This window comes from Strongylocentrotus purpuratus, unplaced genomic scaffold (assembly GCF_000002235.5).
Source record: "Strongylocentrotus purpuratus isolate Spur 01 unplaced genomic scaffold, Spur_5.0 spur5_scaffold_4, whole genome shotgun sequence".
Taxonomy (NCBI): domain Eukaryota; kingdom Metazoa; phylum Echinodermata; class Echinoidea; order Camarodonta; family Strongylocentrotidae; genus Strongylocentrotus; species Strongylocentrotus purpuratus.
This window is the reverse complement of record NW_022145610.1, coordinates 21,965,744-21,987,280: the sequence shown is the minus strand read 5'-3', so window position 1 is coordinate 21,987,280 and position 21,537 is coordinate 21,965,744. Positions and strand designations below refer to the sequence as shown.

Sequence of the window (21,537 nt, the reverse complement as noted above, 5' to 3'; positions counted from 1 at the left end):
GAGTTAGTCATGAAAGGATGATCTGATGGCGCTGTTTCTTTTTCTCTGGCTCAAATATTGATTCAGTCATTTCAGTGTTTCATTTTCCTTCAATATTGCTCCTCGGATAGTCGCCACTGAATTTCACAGCTTCCTTTCGTTGGTTGTGACCGTTCAATCGATGGTATGGCCAATAATTTAGGTGTTGACCGTGAACAGGGTGCGAGTATTAATGAAGGTTAACTGTGCAGGGCTAAACTACACTTTTCCCTTCCTTCCTCTCCGAGAGAGAAAGAAGGCGAACATAAAAATAATATAAATACAAAATAATCATTGGAGTATAGACCTATATATATATATATTTTTTAATTATTAAAAAAAAATTAAATCAACGAGACGGAGCGAATTAATTTGTAGGTGCTATCTTTATACCCAACTTAGAAGTTATGTTAGCACACTGTGTGTGTGTGTGTGTGTGTGTGTATTGGGTTTTTACAGACGTGTATCAATCAGATATGATTATTTACGTCTGGGACCGACCTTTAAACGCCACTGTCTAACTTTACACCCAGACACAAGAGGTCGCTATTTCTTATCCTATACAATGGGGCTCAACTAAAATAGTCCTAATCATGAAAGACTGAAAAGATATTTAATAAGAACAAAAATTATGTTAATTAAAAATGCAAGGGAGCATAGCAAGCGAGCTTTTGGTGAAATTGAAGAAAAGGTTGCTCTTATTCGCTTTAAATTAGGAGCACATTTTACGGTTGGTACTGCCACTAAGACTTGGATACCTTGCAAACAGAAGACTAATTTACACACAAAATAATCTTGAATACACCTTTATTAATATAAACCATTAAAAAAAAGAGTTACAAAAGAATATATGAATGAATTACAAACATAAGAGACTTAAGCAGAAGATTCATACAATTCACTGATTAATGTAGATCCTTAGCTAGGTCTTTAGTTTGGGTATCTCCAGCGTCTGGAGTTTCCTGATGACGACTTGTCTGTCTGACGTCAGCCCCTGTCGCCATATAGACCTGGACCAATGGTTCTGTCCTGTCTCTCAGCTCCAGTTACAGTACAGCTACATAAATCCTGAACACCCTGCCAAATTAGATATAAATATAACAGATTTCTATTGATTTGTGTAATCTATAATTACACCATAATATTTAACATTATATAAATATTTAATATAAGATGTCCACTCTGGTGTACCAAGTAGGCTATTCATAATTAATAACGTTCTCTTCCAAAAATCAGTTACTTTCACAAGTACCACTTTGTCATTATTTTAGAGTGTATTCTATTTCTTAATCTTCTATGTAATATTACCACAAACACACTTTAATAATTAAAGCGATAATATTCTACCCCATTTATTTTGAGCACATAAAAATGCTTTCTACATGTATCATAACGTAATCATAATACACAACTTATAAAAATAAGTAAAAACAAACATAATGAGTAATCACAACTTCACGGTGGTGTTTACTACTTACACTGACTCCAATTTGTCCAATGTGGAATAACAAGTCCTGGACTATCAGGTTGTCCTCTACAACACCTATGTTATATCCACCGAGAGCTGAATGTAGTATTCTAACGAACAACTCGTAATACTAGAAATTGTGCAGGGAGGTCCCTGAGCACGTTGATACCCAACAAACTTTAAAACATTTCATGTCTCAAGAACCTGCTGTTCCTCCTTGGTAACTGCCATCCATAATATTTCTTTTAAATAAATTTCGAATATGTTTGTAAAATTACATTTTCATTTTTGTGCATATAAAACATAACAAGCTAAATTAAATAATCGATTTTTTTAAACTACATATTTTGAATTTATATAATCACATTGCTTGCCTAAAATTATATCACTGTAATCATTTTTTTAATTATTAAACAATACTTCTGTTTTTCTGAGAAAAATTAAGACCTCGTTCAAAAATATTTTGGAGTAATCACAATCATAAAAACAAATGATAATAATTTCTGTGCATTTGCACTTCAAACAATAATCATGATCAGATTGTTTGAAACGATATAGATATTCTTCACACGCTTTTAATTTGAAATTAAACTGTTTTACTCGTATTTCCTTGACGTATGTCAAATTCAATGTCCATATATTTGCCCAGGATAACTTTTTTCCAAAAAAGATATTCCCAATAAATTTGAAAATTTGGATTTATAAAAGTTATTTCCACTAATGCCTTATATTTAATATGTGACATTTTTATTTTTGTAACTGATATATGATAACATACTTTTGGTGTCAATTCAAATAATGAATACGTGTGTTTTCATATGAGCAAAAATCAGTTTCACATTTAATTTTTTTTCCAGTCACGAGGTATACACTCCCAAAGTAATTTAACCTCACATAAATAATTATGTGTAATACAAAGTAATTCTTTTACCCAATTTATATCCACATCCCCTTTGGCGTCTATGATGTGTCCCCAATAAATAATATTCCAGATTTTAGCCAATGTTTCCGCCATAAACATAATTTTTTTGTCTTTTATGTATGTGTTTCCTCATAACAAATGCATTCTAATATTAGTGACCTCATTACATGACTTATTAACACGTTAATATTTTTGCCATGCCGAAATACATTGTTGATGAAATAAAGGTATATCTTTTAGAACTTTTAATTCTTCGTCCTTTAAGAAATTCATCTTGAGCACTAAAAAGTTGGGAACAAGATAGTTCAAATCTGAAATTATGATCTTTATTTTCCATTAGCTTATAAAGCCAATATACTTTTAAAGCAAAACTTTGCAAAAACAAATCTGACATATTCAAACATCCTTTATCAGTTAACCCGATTATAGCTTTTCACTTTACTCTATCTAAACCATCCCATACAAAATTGTTTTTCAAGAGTTTTTCAATTTGTTTATTTATAAAAATCAATACTTGGAAAAACTGACATAATATAAGTAATATTTGACAATACAAGTGATTTCAATACAGTTATTTTACGAAAGCATGTCAACTTTCTTCATTTCCACTGTTTAATTTGGTTTTCAATTTGTTCTACCTTTTCCTTCCATGTTTTCTCATAAGCTAATTTCATGTACTTACTAAAATAATCTCCTAGTGTTTTTTTCAAACTGATTAGACCATGTGATTTCTGTACATTGTTCTACATTAAATTCACCAAAATGAAAACCTTTTTTTCTTCACACGCTTTTAATTTGAAATTAAACATACAGAATATTTATTTAGCTACTTCTAGTGTGTATTGGAGGAATTCTGGAATTGCTGTTCGTGTTTCAACATCTTTCCTGTGATTCTTATACTGTATAGGGAAGGCTTCCTAGGGCTTGAGTTAGTAGCTCGTCATCTTCAGTAGTTACTTCCACTGTATATGGAAGGCTTCCTAGGTCTTGAGTTTGAAGATCTTCATCTTCAGCAGTTACTTCCACTGTATAGGGAAGGCTTCCTAGGTATTGAGTTAGTAGCTCGTCATCTTCAGTAGTTACTTCCACTGTATAGGGAATACTTCCTAGGTATTGAGTTTGAAGATCGTCATCTTCAGCAGTTACTTCCACTGTAAAGGGAAGATCATCATCTCCATTAGAGACTTCCACTGTATATTGGAAACGTTCTAGATCTGCTTTGGGTACGTCGCTTGTTTTATTAGATACTTCCATCCTATCATGTTCGCCATTTTCAGTGGAAACGCATTCCGCATCTTGAAGGATTTCCTCATTTTTGTTCCCAGCATTACCATGATGATGATCATTTGTTGGTACTGCCATTTTTTTTTTTTTTTTTACAGATTTCAGGAAAAAGTTTCTCTCACTTCTGATTAAAATTTGAAGAAAATTGTCCACTGCTTTACGTCATTAAAGGTGTGTAGCAATTCTACGAGAGAATATGAGATGAGAAAGTCAAAAGTTGGTGCATTTAACAACCATAAATGGTTTTAAGAAACCTATTAGGGGCTTGACTCAAGTAAAAATCCCTAGTAAGAAAAGATATAAGAAATACAATATGTCTGCAGTTTTAAACGATGTAGTTTCTGTAGAATGATTGAGAAATATAACAATAAACTTCAGTAATTTGGAATTCTCTGAATTATTAATATTTATATAAGTTCGAAAAACTAAAAACTAAATAAAGAAGAATTTGACAATAATGTAAAAAACATATGTTTATTCTCTTTTTATCTATATTTGTATAATAACATTGTCTGTCATTTTGATTTTAATATTCATGAAATCAACCTAAAATATTAATAGGTATCAATGATGTTCAATACAAAAAAAAATTGAAACATTATATGCAATTTGTATGTACAATATTGACTCCTATCCGAATTAGCTTCTTCTTTTTTTCTAAATTACACTTCCGAAAGACTCTTCTTGAAAATGAGTGTTTTGGGTATAATGTGGAACTAAAGCAAAAATAATATGTTATATTCATGCGTTTAGATATTGTACAAAATATACACTGTCTTTAGAGGTTCTGGTTAAACTATGGGCAAGAGGTGACTCCAATAGTACTGTTGGAGTCACTGAGGCCCAAAGTTTTAACCAGTACCTCGAAAAGAAGGCATGGCATATTTGTTTTATATCCTACAGCTAAGATGTATAATCAAGCAGAATAACTTACTATACAGGTATGGCAGTAGTGTGAAGCGGAGTTGATAATACTGTACATGTGGCTCTGCGTAGATTGTAGGGCATGATCCCCGTGACATCTTACGCTCGCTGAATTTTCAACTCCCAAATAGTACTTCTTCTCCCCAATTGTACTTTTGCTCCGAAATAGTACTTCTTCTCCCCAATTGTACTTTTGCTCCCAAATAGTAGTCCTACCTCCAAATAGTACACCACTCCCAAATAGTACCTTTACTGAGCGACCTTAAAATGGCTGAAATCTGGTTTTGGTCACGTGAAGAGCTCTCAACCAATCACAAACCATTAAATTTGTCATCCAGTCTGTTCTTCAGAGCTTTATTTTGCATCAGCTACCGGGTCATATACAAGCATGATCCCTGGTAGATGTGTACATGTCCCTACAAGATACAAATGAATGAAACAGAGATAGATAGATCTTCCTAAAAAGCATTGCATCATTATTATCTACACAGCTTAAAGATAAACTTGAATTCTCGTGAAAAAAAGAAAAAGATTTCTCACAGAATCAAATGAAACCTACACTGAATGTTCAAGATTACAAATAATTGTCATTTGCCAAACAATTTTGGTAGAAAATGTATGATGGCTGAGTAATGATCATAGAAAGATAAGGAAATCAAGGTAGGTAACCCCGACACCATTTGTGTAGTCCCATATACATCTTTATGTGTACAGTGCTTGTTACTTTACCAAGACTGGGCCAAATTTATTATGATTTTGATGACTCCAGAACCTTGCAGTACACACCAATACTTACATGCTAGATGATCAACCTTTTCTGATCCATTTCACACCTTTTATTTCACAATGCATTCGCATGATCAGAACTCAACTTTATCTTTAAAAATCGTTCATTTGACATGCACAGCTATTTAAGATTGTTTGAGAACTTGAGAAACGTTTTATCTTATAATTTTTTAAAGCAATATGCACTGACACATTGTAGCTAAATTACATTGATTGATTACATCCAAATTCATAGCAACTAAACATTTAATAAAATTAAAAGAAATATGATAACGCAAGCAAATGGCATAAAGTATGGCAAGTGACTGTAACCTATGCATGTAAGATCAAAGCCTCAATTTGTATGAATTGGTCATCATTATCATTCTGTAAATGAGAAGGTTGGCATCTGAATGATTCCCCCGTTAAGCTAGAACAAATAATTGACATTTTAAAGAAAAAAACAAACATTAATCGTTTCTGTGAATCAATGCTATGGGGATTCATACAACATGGAAAAATACATGAACTTACTCTCTCATACATGGAGGTGTGAGATAAAAAAAAATCAGTAATTGTTTTCATGGGGCCGAGACCAGTTACATTTTTTCCCTTCCTTCTTCGACACGTTCCTGTACCTCTTGGAAGAGTCTTGAATGCCGGCCCATCTACTGTATATTCAGCACGGCAGGTCTCCTGTAAATTCAGGGGGAAAGGAGATTGTTTTTGTAAATTGCAATTGTAAATTATTTGTACAGATATTAAGTATTATATATTTTTTTCTCATCATCACGAAACACAACGAATAATCTTTGAAAAAAAAGGCAAAGAAAGAAGTTGAACAGAAGAATGCATTTGTTAATTAACAAAATTGAATGCGGTAGCTGTAATGTACCTAAATTTGACAGTTAATCATATTCCCTCTTCCAATACTATGGAATCTATAACCTCATATTGGATGAAATAAGCCAAATTACCTGATATTTTACGCTTGCTAGCAATGTCCATTCTCTTATGTTGCTAAAATTCATGAAAGTAAAGGAGAATATAAACATTTAATGAGGTTACTAATACATATATATATATATGTAGATTCATGTTAGTTCCTTTTACACTGCTTGAAGTGGAATGTACTTTTATTTATCATATAAATTCATATTAAGTATTAAATTCTAAATAAAATTGTTAGTAGTGTGACATATGCAAAATTGAAAACTAGATCTCCATGAGATATGTTCTCTGGAAAGTGGACAAAGCAAGATCTTAGTTGAATATCGAGCATACATGTTCATACCCTAGCTTATATACATGAAGATTACAATTGAACCCAAAGTAAATATTTGATTGCATTTCTGAATCTTTTCGTAATGAGCACGTTAAACAGAAGATCTTAAATAATAATAATAATAATTAGATTAATATCAATAACAAAAATAATAAAACATTAATAACACTAATATTGTTGTTCATAATAATAACATTAATAATAATAATGATGATGTTAATAAAAACAATAATAATATTAATAATGATAATAATCATCGTCGTCGTTGTCATCATCGTATCATCACAATATCATCATTATCGTCATCATATCATATAATAATCATTTTTCTTCTTCTTCTTCTTCTTCTTCTTCTTCTTATTATTGTTATTAAATGTGTTAATATTGGAAGTAGTAGTAGTAGTCGAAGTAGTAGAAGTAATAGTAGTAGTAGTAGTAGTACTAGTGGTAGTAGTAGTAGTAATAGTAGTGGTATTATTGTTATTATCATTTATAATGTTACCTCTCTTCCCCATCTGCAGTAACAAAATTCCTGAGTCCCAAAACTCGATCCTTGGCACCTCACAATCCTCGTATTACAGATTTTGTTTAGATATGGAACTTCCCGCCAATTACTGGTAAGGTCACACGTGAACTATGGTTACACCACCTTACAACAAATGTCTCAAAGATTTATGAAATGTTGCACTTAAACTTCTTTGAATTGCACCCATTTGTTGTGTGTTCGGACAGGTTGGGTAGCTGGACAGATGATTTCAAAAATTTATCCAAAACCTTTGAAAATATACGTTGGGAAATATTATCAATGACATATAATCATGATGGTTTGTCTGTTTGATTCCCTTTTTCATGTAAATCCAACAGCAATGGTGTGAGTTTTTTTTTTTTTTTTTTTTTTTTTGGGGGGGGGGTATTAGTGTCCGGACACACAACCCCCCTTCCGGTCCTACTATTTGAAATCAACTGTCCAGATAACCAACTTGACCAGACACACGATCTTTGGGTAGACAATACTGTTTGAAATGATTCGTCCTAATAATCAACTTTCCTGGACCTACATTTACATGTCATACATGTAGGTAGACATCTTATACGTGTGACCGAATAAACCTTACAATACATAGATTATACCTTTTTTCCCATTTCCTTTTTTTCTTTATCTACCAGAGACTGATTGAAGGTCTAATTATCAGCAAATCACAGGATCCATTGGATTATCTCCTTGAACAACTGAAGAGAGAAAATGACGACAGTAACCATTTAATGAAGATAAATTACACAGTTGTTTGTCAATGTTATTATGATTATGATGATGGTGATGTTCATGATCATGATCTCATCATCATCATCTTTGTCATCATACTGTTATTGTGAGGTAAATCCAAGATAGAACATGCCACATGTATGTCAATCAAGCATGCCAGGCACTTAAGTGAGATTGAGGCACATAAACGGAGCAGATGTGCTATAAATGTTTCCATTCAAAATCATATTTTTCAATGTGTAAAAGAGTAAGGTCTGTAGAAAGTAACATTGAAGATTTTGAGATTTGATCGGCTATTGAAACAATTAGTTGCAAGTAGGCGTTGAGATACTGATGGAGGTTTACTCAGCAATGTACAAATAGAGTGTGAATGTCTGGAGACACTTTGAGGATAGTGCATTTATTCATCTATCGTTTCACCCTCTGCATTTGTCCAGCTCCAGCAATTGTCATTCATGGTCCTCCAGCATCGGGCAAGACGACCATAGCTCGCTTGGTGTCCAATCAGCTGAAGGCAGCTTATACCAACAAGGGGACTCTCTTAGCAGACGATGTGTCAACCACCGCAGCTAAAGCAAGAAGTTGCCAGTCCAGCGGAGAGGTATTGCCTTATATAAGTATTAGTTGTAGGTCTCTTGAGTGGACTGTAGCCAAACTTGAAGGGAAACTCCACCCGAACGATAAGTGGGTTGTGAAAAAAACATAAACTTAGAGAAACAGATCAGTGAAAGATTGGGCAATATCTGATGAAAAATATTGAATTTATGAATTGTTAAAAGTTGAAATGGATCAAACAAAAGATGGCAACTCTGTGACGTATCTTTCAAGGTCCTGTTCCATTTTCTCTATACTGAAAAGCTCAGAAATTTCTATCTTCCCCCCAAAAATATTAAATCATACATGTTCTAGATGTAACCATTGCACATACACTGTTGGTCATAATGGTGGAATTATTATTTTATCCCAATTTATTGAACGATTTTGACAATGATTTATTCTTAATAGATCTAGATAATAGTATACATTCTCAGATTTTATTGAATGACAATTGGGGAGTGTTTGTTTTGCGTGACTGCTAAAGCATGTGTGTGCTACAATGCTAATCAACTAGGGGACCTACGTCCTTAAGTCATAACCGACAGTAATGGGGATTAATACCTCATAAAAGGGCACTAATATACCACATCGACACGGTGTTGATCCTGGGGCCTCACAGTAACGAGGCCATTGCTTAGCCAATGAATCATGACTGTACGCAGCGGGCGCTAGGGTACGTCGACGCCCCCACAAAAACAAAAAAACAACAAAGAAAATGGAATAAATTGTCAATAATTTATTGCATTTTCCCCCAGTCCTCAACAGGAAAAAATCCTCTGTAGGGCCATGCATTATGGTTCAAGGCATGCCGACAAAGAATATATTTTATGTTGGGGGTCGGGGGAAAATGCAATGAATTATTGAAAATTTATTGCTTTTTCTTTGTTTTTTGGGTTTTGTCAGACAGAGAGAGAGAGGGAGAGAGAGCGCGCGAGAGAGAGAGAGAGAGAGAGAGAGGGGGGGGGGGGGGTAGCATACAGATAATAGAAATAAGAGGAAAAGAAGAGTTTGGGAATAGAAATCTGGATGTTGGGGTTGGAATGAATAGCCAGTCAATACATCAATCAAAGATGAAGTTGGTATTTCATTTTCACGAACCCATAACTTTACCATGGCTTTCAATAACAAACATTCCCTGTGGAATACATATCGTCTTTTAAAGTGCTTGCAATTAAAACAAAATTATACACTGCATCATCAGTAACCTATCCTAGATGATTAATACCTCATAGCTATTTTTCATTTTTCTTCTAACCTTTTAAATGCAGTTGTTTTGGAAGCCCCCAGACACAGTGCTGATTGAGAGACAGACGGGCAAGAGGATTGATCCCGAGACAGGGGGTAAGTTTTCTTGTTCATCTCCAAGCTTTGGTGCTATGGTGTCTTGAGGGAGAATGAGGGGAATGCAAGATTTACATGTAGACCATTGCATTGCAGTTGTTTGCTGCATAATCAGACAAGTAGTAAGCGATGTGTCTGATGCCCCAATATGTAATTTCACATTCTAATTTCATATTCTGAAGACAACATAATACATATTCCAGGGCTTGACCCTAACAGGAACCCAGGACACATGGACATCCAAAATCTAAGTCTTCACTCCCAAATTAAAAAGTGATAACATATAGGGTTAGTTATGGATGTAGGCCTTATAAAATGCAATCCAGACCCCCTGTTAAAAAGTGTATGTGTAGATCTCCATATTCTGTCTGTTTTCCTCCATGCGGAGAGATCACCTTCAAATTTCATATTTGCTAGATCGTCAGATTTAGGATCCTTTGGTGATTTTGAGCTTTAATGTGGCCATGTCACATCTTTTGTGTTGATTTTATTTGCACTTGATGTAAGGAAAAGATATGATTTCCTTGTTAAAATCTTGGATCATGATGATTCTGTTGGCTTTGGTAATACATGCGATTTACAGAAAGCTAATGGTGACAACAATGGCAAGGGTAGAGATGTCGTAGTCGATTGGTCTACAAAACACTTGACTGGAAATGCGTAGGACTGGTAGAGCCCCCTGAGGGATGCAGAGAGGAGGCCATGGTGGATCGACTGATCCTCTTTCATCGCTTCATCCCGGGCCTCAAGGTAGCTTATGAGCAGTACACCAAGTCTATCAACGCCGATCAACCTAAAGCTGATGTCTACTCGCAAGGTAATAAGTAGATGACACGCAGACACCTTGTTTGCTAACTGAAAACTCTTGTTTTAAATATATTCATTTATTATTATTTTATTTTTTATTTTTTATAGAATAGAATTTAAAAGATATATGGTCATTGAATAGTGTATGGCAGCTCATTTAATAGAAACAAGTTAGCTCACTGCAAGTTAACCACAGTGACATTGTTACACTATATATTGTTGTAGAGAGAGGAATGGATCAGAAACAATATAGGTCAAAATTCTTCACTCACAACTCATCAACTTGAACTTTGTTCAAAGGTTTTCTTTTGATTATTCCTTTTCATCTCTTTTTCAGATATGATTGTTATCTAGGTATTTTAATATTTCCTTCCTTACATGTAGCTCTTTTTTTCTTCCAAAGATTCTATAGTTAAGTTGCTCTCTGCTCTCTTACATACTGATAGCTAGTTGTAACATAATGCAGAACCCATGGTAGTGTGAAGTTGTTAAAACTTGGAGAGGGGTAGGGTGCCAATTTCATTGCTTTTTTTTTGTTAAACGGATAGAATATATGCTGATGCTTGAGAGATGTATTATTGATGTAACAGTTAATTTTAGTTTTTTTTTCTTCTGTTGTTGATGTAATCACATAGGTCAAAAGTTTGAATCTACAAACCTTTTCCTAACTTTTCAGAGAACTCTTCGAGTTTGAGAGTTTAGAAAAGGTATCCGGTAAGAAGAATGTCTTGCATGCTAGGGGTAATGATGTGATTTCCAGGCCCTCAAGGAGAACAGCATTAATGCTGATGACATCATCAACGTCATATCATCATCGTCATCATCATCATCATCATCATCATCATCGTCGTGTTTGTCGTCATCATCGTATCATCATCGTCATCATCATATCATATAATCATCATTCTTCTTCTTCTTCTTTTTCTTCGTAGTCGTAGTAGTCGTAGTAGTAGTAGTAATAGTAGAAGTAGCAATAATACTATTATTATCATTTGTAGTTGTACCTTTCTTCTCCATCTGCAGTAACAACATTCCTGAGTTCCAAGACTCGATCCTTGGCACCTCACAATCCTCGTATCGTCCTCCTGGGTCCCACCGGTAGCGGTAAGACTGTCCAGGCTGCCCTGCCAGCCAGCAAGTATGGCATCATCGACGGTACGTTGAGCAGTCAGTTACGTTTTGTAAAACCAGAATCATTTGGATGATCTTTGAAGGTTAGGTTAGGCATGGTGGGGTGTATGAATTCATAAGTTTGCGGTTTCACCATGCGGGTAGTCCTTAGAAGGACTGTTGGGTATGAAAGGGGATAGAAAAGAAAGTAAGAGAGGGGTATGTTTTGGGTTTCTTCCTTTGGAGGACTACTTGGTATTGTGTGGATAGAGGTAGAGAAATGAGAGAGAGGTGTGTTTTTGTGATTTTTTGTGTTTTTGTTGTGGTGTTTTTTGTGATGAACCAGGTTATGAATGCAAAGAGAGATTGTGGCTCAGCTTTCCGAACAGATTGACTGTTTGTCTCCATTGACTGTTCATCTTCACTCAGGATGACAAACAGTCAATCCGTTCTGAAAGTTGAGCCTCGATCTCTCTATGCATTCATAATCAGGTAAACCAGTCCTCCTCAGGACTCCTCTTACAAAAGAACACTTCTCTTAATTTCTCTATCTCACACATGCAATACCAGGTAGTCCTCTATAGGATGAAACCAACAGAATACCCCCTCTCTCTCTCTCACTTTCTTTCCTATTTCAGAATTGTTGTGCTTTTAAACTTTTGAAATTTGGAAAAGAGAGATAATTTTTTTCCCAAGCAGTGGTGTGTCAGTTGGGATTCAGTTATTTCGTGGCATGAATACTTTGCGAACTCTAACATTCACACAATTTACAAACATTTCATGCATGTTAGAGTTTCTGGTTTTGCAGTACACAGTGAAACCTGGATATAAAGACCACTCAAGGAAGACAAGAAAAGTGCTCTTTATAGACAGGTGGTCTTTATGTACAGGATTTGTCAAGTACACGTTTCACTGAGGAACACCATTCAAGGGAAACATAAAATGTGGACTTTATAGACAGATGGTCTTTCTATACAGGTGCTCGCTAGATCAGGTTTCACTGTATTAGGCGATCCCCATAGACTGCTTGATGTAGGGTTGTTCGTTCATGATCGAGGTGTGAATGTAATCATGGAATCTGTCAAGCATATGCAGTTATCCCTTTAAAAGGAACCCCAACCTTCATTCTAATTTACTTTTATTGTAAAGTTTAAGATATTTGAATAAAATCAGTGCAAGTTTTAACAAAATCGGGCGAAGGAATAAGGAAGTTAAAGCTTTTTGAAATGACTAGTCACTAGAGTGCGATATTCAATTTGATGACATTATTCGTGGACAACTCTTCATGCCTTTTGTGCTTCAAACTTCATGTTTTCCTTCATTCTTGTGATTGAGATAATCTACTCCCCTAAAAGCAAGGTATAGAATGCAAAATGATATTCTACTTCACATGTTATGAAGTCTGATCAAGAACACAAATAAATACGAAGACAACGTAAGAATTGTGAAATTTGATGTACAAAAGGCATGGAGAGAAGTCCACAAATGATGTCATCAAATTGAATATCGCCCTCTAGTGACTAGTCATTTCAAAAAGCTTAACTTCCTTATTCCTTGCCCGATTTTGTTCAAATTTTCACTGATTTTATTCAAATATCTTAAACTTTACAATAAAAGTAACTTAGTATGAAGGTTTTGGTTCCCTTTAATGTAATATACTCATGAATAACTAGGCCAGTTCGATAAGATTTTTTTACCTTGAAAGAGCCAATTTTGTTGCATTCCATTGTTGATAGGAGAGACTTGAATTTATGCTAAGAGTCATGATGTCTTTTTTCACACTTAAATTTAAGTCCCAAATCCTAAATAATATTTAAAATTCAGGCTGGTTCTTTGTTTTCTCTTATCTTTTTTCTGTTTCCATAACCTCGTGAGATAGTTATAAACCTAGATGTATTGTCAAGATGATGTATAGAGAGCTGTGTTGGTACAGCTGAACAAAACCGGGCATGGTGGCTCAGTCGTTAGAGCGCCCGCCTCATGAACGGGAGGTCGTGGGTTCGAACCCCGGCCGAGTCATACCAAAGACTTATAACAATGGGACCTTCTGCCTTCTAGCTAGGCGCTCAGCATATTAGATTGGAGAAGGGTAGTAATAACATATTATGTTATGCAGGGCCCGCTGGAAGAACAGTTTCATAACTGAAGTGGCTACCCTGGGTAAATAAAAGTTATTATTATTATTAATGTGTTGGCTCCAACATGAATGCTTATCTGTGATGCATCCTTCTCGTACTATCTATATTTTCTAATTTTGTTAAAGCGGAAATGATATTATAATCTCTTTCATTGAAATATAAGGAAACATTAGTATTCAGCTATATATACATGTAAATAATAATAATACTAGTAGTAATAGTAGTAGTAGTAGTAGTAGTAGTAGCATACGGGTAGTAGTAGTAGTTGTAGTACTGCGGCTGTAGCAGTAGTATTTTTAAATTATATTATAGTATTATCATTAAAATATCATTATCATTAGTAGTAGTACCATTATTATAAATGGTAATGTCTGTAACATAATATCGTATCATAGGGATAAGGCATTATCTAAATATTTTTGTTTTTCTTTCTTACTTTTCAACTGAACAGTTTCTTTAAGTCAGCTAGTAAAAGAAGCTATTGCAAGTGAATCCAATGTTGGTAAGGTCGTCAAACCATATGTCGAGAGAAAAATGCTCGGTAAGTCATACCACATCAAAGTATACACAATTTATTGTTTTCTTATTATTAATCTGAGACCAGGGAGCAGGCATGGCATATGTCTCTTCTTTTTTTTGCCCAAAATTATTCAGAGAATTAATTATTTCTCTTAACTCATAGTCATTAAAGAAGGTTCTCAAATTTTATTTTGGATTTGGTGTTTATTTAAAATGTGGCAGATTCGGTTAGGATGAAAAGTCCCTTTCTCCCCTCCCGAATATGCATTTTCATGACCAATTATTGTATCCCGCAAAAACCAAGACCACAAAGTTAATACACAGGAGATATGAGTGGCCACCTGTCTGTCTTTCTGTTGTGCCCCCACGGATATACTGTTGTGTCTGGTTCCTTTCTGTGACGAACAATTTGCATTATGCTGATCTACTGGGTTGGTGGCTGTGTGAAAGACCACTCCCGTCTGGAGGACTAAATAGTAAGAAAACTAGATGGAATGAACCATATTATGATGACTATCCCCCAAACTGCTATCCCCTCCCCCCTGAAAAATTACTTCCCCTGCAATTACTTATTAATTAGGACGATACCTTCCTGGACATCAATGTCCCAGGACAACTCGAGCAACTCCTACCATATCGACTTTTTTCTCCTTGCCTCTTAGAAGTGTTTATTCAATATTCAAACAATAACATAATTTTGCTTACAATTTAGCAAAACGACGGAACATCAATAATATCGAAAATGGTTACCCCAGAATGATTGCTTCTCATTTTGCATAATTTTGAGCAATATTTGATTAATTTTGTTGTGAAGTGAATTTGAGACGACATGCATGATAAAAGAGGTTTCTTAATTAGAAGCCAGATCATCATAACTTGTTGTGGGGCATCCCTTAAATATATGTTTGGTTTAGGTTGATCAGAGAAATATGTGTGTCGTGTCGAAAGAGCAGATCCTCAGGATTACTGCCTATCATGGCTTTTTTGTAGGTAAAATGTCTCCTTTCATGATTTTTTGTAGGTAAAATGTCTCCTTTCATGCTTTTTTGTAGGTAAAAGGTCTCCTTTCATGCTTTTTTGTAGGTAAAATGTCTCCTTACATACTTTTTGTAGGTAAAATGTCTCCTTTCATGCTTTTGTGTAGGTAAAATGTCTCCTTTCATGCTTTTTTGTAGGTAAAATGTCTCCTTTCATGCTTTTTTGTAGGTAAAAGGTCTCCTTTCATGCTTTTTTGTAGGTAAAATGTCTCCTTTCATGCTTTTTGTAGGTAAAATGTCTCCTTTCATGCTTTTTTGTAGGTAAAATGTCTCCTTTTATGCTTTTTTTGTAGGTAAAATGTCTCCTTTTATGCTTTTTTTTGTAGGTAAAATGTCTCCTTTCATGCTTTTTTGTAGGTAAAAGGTCTCCTTTCATGCTTTTTTGTAGGTAAAATGTCTCCTTACATACTTTTTGTAGGTAAAATGTCTCCTTTCATGCTTTTGTGTAGGTAAAATGTCTCCTTTCATGCTTGTTTGTAGGTAAAATGTCTCCTTTCATGCTTTTTTGTAGGTAAAATGTCTCCTTTCATGCTTTTTTGTAGGTAAAATGTCTCCTTTCATGCTTTTTGTAGGTAAAATGTCTCCTTTCATGCTTTTTTGTAGGTAAAATGTCTCCTTTTATGCTTTTTTTGTAGGTAAAATGTCTCCTTTCATGCTTTTTTTTGTAGGTAAAATGTCTCCTTTCATGCTTTTTTGTAGGTAAAAGGTCTCCTTTCATGCTTTTTTGTAGGTAAAATGTCTCCTTACATACTTTTTGTAGGTAAAATGTCTCCTTTCATGCTTTTGTGTAGGTAAAATGTCTTCTTTCATGCTTTTTTGTAGGTAAAATGTCTTCTTTCATGCTTTTTTGTAGGTAAAAGGTCTCCTTTCATGCTTTTTTGTAGGTAAAATGTCTCCTTTCATGCTTTTTGTAGGTAAAATGTCTCCTTTCATGCTTTTTTGTAGGTAAAATGTCTCCTTTTATGCTTTTTTTGTAGGTAAAATGTCTCCTTTCATGCTTTTTTTTGTAGGTAAAAGGTCTCCTTTCATGCTTTTGTGTAGGTAAAATGTCTCCTTTCATGCTTTTGTGTAGGTAAAATGTCTGCTTTCATGCTTTTTTGTAGGTAAAATGTCTCCTTTCATGCTTTTTTGTAGGTAAAATGTCTCCTTTCATGCTTTTGTGTAGGTAAAATGTCTGCTTTCATGCTTTTTTGTAGGTAAAATGTCTCCTTTCATGCTTTTTTGTAGGTAAAATGTCTCCTTTCATGCTTTTGTGTAGGTAAAATGTCTGCTTTCATGCTTTTTGTAGGTAAAATGTCTCCTTTCATGCTTTTTTGTAGGTAAAATGTCTCCTTTCATGCTTGTTTGTAGGTAAAATGTCTCCTTTCATGCTTTTTTGTAGGTAAAATGTCTCCTTTCATGCTTTTTTGTAGGTAAAATGTCTCCTTTCATGCTTTTTTGTAGGTAAAATGTCTCCTTTCATGCTTTTTGTAGGTAAAATGTCTCCTTTCATGCTTGTTTGTAGGTAAAATGTCTCCTTTCATGCTTTTTTGTAGGTAAAATGTCTCCTTTCATGCTTTTTTGTAGGTAAAATGTCTCCTTTCATGCTTTTTTTGTTGGAAACTTCATGAGGAAATGATCACATAATTTTCCAGTGAAATGATGGAACCCTATGCTAGCATAACTCGAGATCATCAATAGATTACAATGGATAAAAACTCATCAGTTCTACCCTATATCTGTGTCCTTTCGTTCGTTAAGGTCGACCGGAGAAGCTTCCCGATGTTTGCTATTCATGGTGGGTCCTATCGTCCCTGACGATCATCAATACAGTGTGTCCCAGAAAAAAATGAAACCGAGAATTATCGATGTTTTATCATAACTTAATCACATCTATAATTAATAAATGACACATATTTGGAAAGAATTGCAGTATACGTATATTGTGTTAAATTGAACAAATTATCCTTACAAATTTGATGAGTATAAGCTTCCCGTTATGTAATTCATTGTTTTTTAAGTAAGATATGCCATTTGATCTTATTTCTAGGTCTGCTGTAATTCTACGAGCTGTGGATATGGTACTTGGTAGCATGCATTGTCGCTATTGTTTAGCGTTATGGCTAGTATTGGCCGGTGAGTTGAATTTACTATATAATGTTGCTTTATGATTATATGTAAATGCCTCAATACTATCATTTGTACAAACTAGTTCATGATATTGGACAGAAGAAGAACACAATCAGTGTAATTTATTTTGTATTATAAATGAGTTGATGATTGAGATTTAGTTGTATGATATTACAAGACGATGTCAATGTATACATATTTGTTAATGTTATGTTGGTATCAATATCATTGTTCCACTTATGTATGCTAGTACACCACGATTTGAATATTCTGTTCAACTTTGGTTTTTATTGTTAAAGAGGCTGTTTAACGATGAGAAACAATAAAGTACAGACTCTACTTCAGAACTTCTGACTCCGGATGCACTATTTTGTCGTCAATGATCTCGAACCCTTTCAAGAGGCAAAGAACATGGGCAACTATATCTGCCTAAATGCAAAACCACACAAGGTCAATTTTTAATATCATTTATGGGCGTGAAAATATAAAAATAGTATACCATAATGATTTAAGAGGAATACGATCTCAAAATGCTGTTCGGAAGGGATTAACGAAACATCTAAATACTTTGAGTTAAACAAAATTAAGACTTCTTAAAATGGCAAAAAAAAATCTCAGATTAGAGAATTTCTAAAAAGATCACTAGCTAATGATATATTTTGTATTTACTGTATGTTTGGTTTTGATACGGAAGTCGACACACATTTGACTGACATGTATATATTAAGGAATATTTCTAAATGACTATTTTATTTCTTTGTCTACTTTCATTATATAGTTTATGTTACATGTATTATATGTAATATAGTATAGTAAAAAATAGTTTAAAGATTCTTGCCAAAGACAGGGTACCAGACTCGACAAGCACTTGTGCTAACTTCTGGTTCCCCCTTTAACAACAAAAGTGTACACATAATCTTTTATTCCATTTGTATACGACATACTTTGTAAAACAATGTTTGTATTATTCATGTGTAATGCAATCGATCTTGTGTTATATTGTTATATTTTATGTAATCATGCTTGATACATCATGTTTTACTTGTTATTATTTTTGTTGTTAATAAACTCAAACTCAAACTCAAACATAAAACAATTTCGATACTGATTCCTGCAGCCTTTTCATTTGGCAAAACATTAGTCCAGATTTGCCAGTTTCCACCCATGTTTAATAGGTAGCTGATATGACCGAGGAATACATATTTGGCGGCTCATTTTTTTAACAGGGTAATAGGTAATAATGTTATCATATCATTATGTTATCCCAGTACCTGACTGGAATTTGAGAATAGAATGTAATTAGTAATAATGTCCTGGCTGGAATGTAAAATGCAAACAGTTAAGATACATGTATAAGACATAAATACATCTCCTGTTTACGTTGCCATATAACATGATTTTGCCGAGCAATTTATTGTAAAATGAGTAAATGTGATGATATTGCTGGTATATTACTCATTCTTTTTCAGATAAACTACACAAAGTGATGGATCTCATCTTTTTGTGTCACATTTACATAAAGTAAGCAGACTTGAATATGAATAGATGCAGCTTTAAAGTTGTCTGAATTATGTATGTTTATTTGAAGGGATATTGATTGATTGATTTTATTTCATTTTATATAACAATTGTTTGCACAATAAAGAACATAGTTGACAAAGTAAGATCAAAATTATGAAATGAAATGAGAACCTACTGGAAAGCATAGCTAGTTTTTGTAGTTTCCCAAGAATAAACATAATATGAACATTATTTTCATAAATCATTTAAAGTGACATATTGTAGTGACAGCAAAATTCATCATGATATATTTATGTGTAAATTTGAAATAAACATATAACATCCACATATCTGCTATCTAATCTATTGTGTTTTTCGTCCAGAGTTCTATCATGACAATTAATGTTCATTTCCACCAAGGGGATTACAGTAAAAATATTAAGACGTTTATTTTGATTATACACAATGGAATGTGTATGGAATTCACATTTTTACTGCTATCATCACAAAGAAGATGATGATGATGGTGAAAGTGATGATGATGATAGTGACATAACCCTGCGTTGCTCTGTTTGTATTTTGAAGTTAGGGGTGGAATGACAAGAAATAGACTGAAATTCTATTTGTCGGTTGTAATTGGTTAGTATTGTTCACTTGATCGAGACCTGATTAAAAAAATTATTTGCATGCTTCCCTAATTTATATACTTTCCTGTTCTGTACCCAAGCACCCCCAATTCGCCAATGCGCAAGTTACGTATAATATGCCAGAAAACAATGATAAAATGCCATCCCATTACCGGACTGCTAGTGTGGCCACCTGTCAACAATTATCTATTGATACCTGAAGTGCCTTTTGTTAGTAATCGCACAATACAAGTATTCAAAATATATTTTAAAAATGTCTTTGAAATAATGTATATTGTTGTGGTGGTTTGATTCACCATTTGAGAATTAAACCCATCTTCCATTTTTCTTCCCCCCCCCCACCCTCACTCTTCAAACAGAATTCATCCATGGTTCTAAGTTCATGTCAGATGGTATCTGCACAGCTTGATTTAGTGCATCTATTCCCTTATAGATGGTCTCTAACCGGTTCAAAATAATATCATTACATTATATTTGACTGTTCTTATATAGTTGTTGATATTCATCGGACCGCATTCATCACCGATTTCCCTCTAGATATTGGTATGTTGTAGCTGAGAGTATGTTCTCTTAACATATTTTTTCTAAATAGATTGAATGATTAGAGCATACTGAAATTTTCATTGAATGTGAAAGTCATAAGCCGCTATGTGGCAAAACACGCACGCCTGTAAAAACTCTATGGCCAATTCCTTTTTTTAAATTCACACTTAATATATTTCTTGCCGGATAATTTCCAAACTTTATATTGAGTGTCCCATAAAAGATATCTTCCTGATACTTTATTTTCATGCCCAGACCTTATGTGGTTAACTGAGCAATATTGCAATCTAAATTGTGTGTAGACGGCATATGGGTAAATGAATTAATTTGAAAACTGATAAAAAAAGAAGTTTTGTTCTGCTTTTGGTCTTTATATTATATCTAACGCACCATACTAAAGTGCGTCCCCGAAAAAAACGAAACCAATGTGATTTTATCTTTGAAATTCAGATATCGTACGCCAAATGACATTTTGGTTCCCCTATCTTTTAATTGTTTTTAATCACTCATGCGTGAAATATGCATCATATGAATTGCAAATATGTGTCATTAATTAATTATAATTGTGATTAAGTTATGATAAAACATCGTTAATTCTCAGTTACGTTTTTTTCTGGGACGCACTGTATCTTTCTTATATAATAGTCTTATTCAAAGACTACCGTTGTTTTTTATCAAGAATTTTATGCTCAGAAGTTGGTGTACAAAACTACAAAACCCATGGGAATTTTTTTCTTCTATCGAGTTCAAATCACAGATACTGCATTATGAAATTGTTCCGTTTATGTGATGCTAGTTTTCCTTCCCAGAAATTCGTTTTTTATCGAAATATCGAGTCTGTATTTTTTTTAAACAAAATCTATAGAAAAATTCTGTGATTCAAATATGCCGCCGAGTGAAATACAGCTCCTTTTCCTGTGATAAATTGTCGATCGTGTGTCAGATGCAGTCTGGCGATCGTTGCTGCAGATCACCTAATTTGTCAGCAGCGACGAAATCCAGTCTAGATGGTAACAGTACTTAATTGCTAGAACTAGTTACAGAGTTTACATCACAGAACAAAACCCCAACACAAATAGTCAATGAATTAGCCATGGCCACATAGTAAATATGTATCAAACTGCATCTTTATTCTTAAAAAAAAATCAACATCAAACTTCTTATGCTAATAAAGACATCTGAATTTCATATACTTAAACATCATGTACTGATAGATTTAATGAGCTTTTTTTCTGCTGATAGAACTACTAGATTGCTTT

The 21,537-nt window shown here is 34.0% G+C and overlaps 1 protein-coding gene across 1 annotated transcript; it reads left to right on the top strand.

The window, feature by feature from the left end:
- The first annotated feature begins 7,532 nt into the window (after positions 1-7,532).
- LOC586565 (adenylate kinase 8-like) lies at positions 7,533-12,219 on the top strand. The gene is made up of 7 exons (XM_030997233.1): positions 7,533-7,537; positions 7,791-7,918; positions 8,368-8,531; positions 9,796-9,868; positions 10,533-10,685; positions 11,699-11,830; positions 12,215-12,219. The coding sequence occupies exons 1-7, from the start codon at positions 7,533-7,535 to the stop codon at positions 12,217-12,219; spliced, it is 660 nt and encodes a 219-aa protein (XP_030853093.1).
- Positions 12,220-21,537: the final 9,318 nt, after the last annotated feature.